This window comes from Oncorhynchus masou, unplaced genomic scaffold, assembly GCF_036934945.1.
Source record: "Oncorhynchus masou masou isolate Uvic2021 unplaced genomic scaffold, UVic_Omas_1.1 unplaced_scaffold_5275, whole genome shotgun sequence".
In the NCBI taxonomy this organism is placed as follows: domain Eukaryota; kingdom Metazoa; phylum Chordata; class Actinopteri; order Salmoniformes; family Salmonidae; genus Oncorhynchus; species Oncorhynchus masou.
In genome coordinates this window covers 13192-16844 of record NW_027011683.1, presented here as the reverse complement: position 1 = coordinate 16844, position 3653 = coordinate 13192, and the positions used below count along the sequence as shown (strand labels likewise).

At 48.4% G+C, this 3653-nt stretch overlaps 1 protein-coding gene across 1 annotated transcript; it reads left to right on the top strand.

Annotated features, from left to right (window-relative positions):
* The first annotated feature begins 1340 nt into the window (after positions 1-1340).
* On the top strand, positions 1341-3417 carry LOC135535886 (uncharacterized). Its single transcript, XM_064962297.1, has 3 exons — positions 1341-1365; positions 1569-2467; positions 2578-3417. Exons 1-3 carry the CDS (start codon positions 1341-1343, stop codon positions 3415-3417), a joined length of 1764 nt encoding a protein of 587 aa, XP_064818369.1.
* Positions 3418-3653: the final 236 nt, after the last annotated feature.

Here is a 3653-nt window from a genome sequence, read left to right as displayed (position 1 = left end):
CACACACACACACACACTCACACACTCACACACACACACACACACACACACACACACACACACACACACACACACACACACACACACACACACACACACACACACACACACACACACACACACTCATGCACTGAAATGTTCTTAACAGGAGGAGATCCTAGTGTAGTACCCAAATGGTTCACTATTCCCTAAGTAGATCACTACTCATGGGGGCTCTGGTAAAAAAAGCAGTGCTCTTTATGGAGAATAGGTTACCATTTGGGACGCAAGCTCCCGGGCCGTCACTTAAAGACCGGAACTACTTCTCTACCAGGCAAAAAAAGCTCCTTCTTCCGCCTTTTATTCTCAACACTTGGAGAACTCTGATTGAAACAAGCTGTAAAATATAACAATGAACCATGGTTTCTTTTGTGCTTTAATTCTGCCTCCCAAATGTGCTGTGGTCAAAAGTCATGTACTATGTAGGAATTGATGCCAATTGGGACTCAAGTCATTTTCTCCTGCACAGTTTTGGGGAAATATTTTTGTTGTCATATCTCTGTTCTTCTTAGAACTGCAAACCTCCATGTCTGTTTTTGTTGTGACTTCTTTACAGTCTTTCTACACAGAAATTACCGTCACCAATCAAACGGCAGACTTATTAAACGTTATGCTACATCTACGTAAAACACCTGTTTTACATTAGCATCCTGTCAGATTATCGGAACACTGAAATAACCGGCATCTGAATCAAATTTAAATTTATATTTTGAATTACAAAAAGGAGGAAGCACAATCTTTTGGTCTAAAAACTTTTTTTCTGAGGAGATGAGGTTTGTAGATGGCCACCCAGGTAATCTGAGGAGATGAGGTTTGTAGGTGACCGCCCAGGTAATCTGAGGGGATTAGGTTTGTAGATGGCTGCCCAGGTAATCTGAGGAGATGAGGTTTGTAGGTGACCGCCCAGGTAATCTGAGGGGATTAGGTTTGTAGATGGCTGCCCAGGTAATCTGAGGAGATGAGGTTTGTAGGTGGCTGCCCAGGTAATCTGAGGAGATGAGGTTTGTAGATGGCTGCCCAGGTAATCTGAGGAGATGAGGTTTGTAGGTGGCTGCCCAGGTAATCTGAGGAGATGAGGTTTGTAGGTGGCTGCCCAGGTAATCTGAGGAGATGAGGTTTGTAGGTGACCGCCCAGGTAATCTGAGGAGATGAGGTTTGTGGGTGACCGCCCAGGTAATCTGAGGAGATGAGGTTTGTCGGTGGCTGCCCAGGTAATCTGAGGGGATGAGGTTTGTAGGTGACCGCCCAGGTAATCTGAGGAGATGAGGTTTGTATGGTGACCGCCCAGGTAATCTGAGGAGATGAGGTTTGTAGATGACCGCCCAGGTAATCTGAGGAGATGAGGTTTGTAGGTGACCGCCCAGGTAATGTGAGGAGTTGAGGTTGTAGGTGGCTGTCCAGGTAATCTGAGGAGATGAGGTTTGTAGGTGACCACCCAGGTAATATGAGGAGTTGAGGTTTGTAGATGGCTACCCAGGTAACCTGAGGATTACAAAGACAAAACGAGCAACTACACACCTGAGGCCAAGGAAAGTCAAAACAAGCATCTACACACCTGAGGCCAAGCAAAGACAAAACAAGCCACAACACACCTGGGGCCAAAGACAAACCAAGCCACAACACACCTGAGGCCAAAGACAAACCAAGCCACAACACACCTGAGGCCAAAGACAAACCAAGCCACAACACACCTGGGGCCAAAGACAAACCAAGCCACAACACACCTGGGAAGAAAGAGAAACCAAGCCACAACACACCTGGGGCCAAAGACAAACCAAGCCATAACACGCCTGAGGCCAAAGTCAAAACAAGCCACAACACACCTGAGGCCAAAGAGAAACCAAGCCACAACACACCTGGGGCCAAAGAGAAACCAAGCCACAACACACCTGATGCCAAAGTCAAAACAAGCCACAACACACCTGGGGCCAAAGAGAAACCAAGAAACAACACACCTGGGGCCAAAGACAAACCAAGCCACAACACACCTGGGGCCAAAGACAAACCAAGCCATAACACGCCTGAGGCCAAAGTCAAAACAAGCCACAACACACCTGGGGCCAAAGAGAAACCAAGCCACAACACACCTGATGCCAAAGTCAAAACAAGCCACAACACACCTGGGGCCAAAGAGAAACCAAGCCACAACACACCTGGGACCAAAGACAAACCAAGCCACAACACACCTGGGGCCAAAGACAATCCAAGCCACAACACACCTGGGGCCAAAGACAAAACAAACCACAACACACCTGAGGCCAGAGACAAACCAAGCCACAACACACCTGGGGCCAAAGACAAACCAAGCCACAACACACCTGGGGCCAAAGTCAAACCAAGCCACAACACACCTGGGGCCAAAGACAAACCAAGCCACAACACACCTGGGGCCAAAGACAAACCAAGCCATAACACGCCTGAGGCCAAAGTCAAAACAAACCACAACACACCTGGGGCAAAAGACAAACCAAGCCACAACACACCTGGGGCCAAAGAGAAACCAAGCCACAACACACCTGATGCCAAAGTCAAAACAAGCCACAACACACCTGGGGCCAAGAGAAACCAAGAAACAACACACCTGGGGCCAAAGACAAACCAAGCCACAACACACCTGGGGCCAAAGACAAACCAAGCCATAACACGCCTGAGGCCAAAGTCAAAACAAGCCACAACACACCTGGGGCCAAAGAGAAACCAAGCCACAACACACCTGATGCCAAAGTCAAAACAAGCCACAACACACCTGGGGCCAAAGAGAAACCAAGCCACAACACACCTGGGACCAAAGACAAACCAAGCCACAACACACCTGGGGCCAAAGACAAAACAAACCACAACACACCTGGGGCCAAAGACAAACCAAGCCACAACACACCTGGGGCCAAAGTCAAACCAAGCCACAACACACCTGAGGCCAAAGACAAACCAAGCCACAACACACCTGAGGCCAAAGACAAACTAAGCCACAACACACCTGAGGCCAAAGACAAACCAAGCCACAACACACCTGAGGCCAAAGACAAACCAATCCACAACACACCTGAGGCCAAAGACAAACCAAGCCACAACACACCTGAGGCCAAAGACAAACTAAGCCACAACACACCTGAGGCCAAAGACAAACCAAGCCACAACACACCTGGGGCCAAAGTCAAACCAAGCCACAACACACCTGAGGCCAAAGACAAACCAAGCCACAACACACCTGAGGCCAAAGACAAAGTAAGCCACAACACACCTGAGGCCAAAGACAAACCAATCCACAACACACCTGAGGCCAAAGACAAACTAAGCCACAACACACCTGAGGCCAAAGACAAACCAATCCACAACACACCTGAGGCCAAAGACAAACCAAACCACAACACAACCTGAGGCCAGAGTCAAAGACATAAGACAGAAACAATGTTTCAAAGCATCAACAAGTATGCAGAGTTGTCATGATGAGTTTCTCAAACACACCACCATGCGAGGAGACAAAAAGGTAGAATTCCGTCGGTCATTGATCTAAACTAATCCCAGCTGGTTTACTCCCGGGTCGTAATTCCAGATGATAATCCCAGATCCTGGGTCAGTTCTCCGAGTCGACCATGGAATCCAAGATGGAAGTG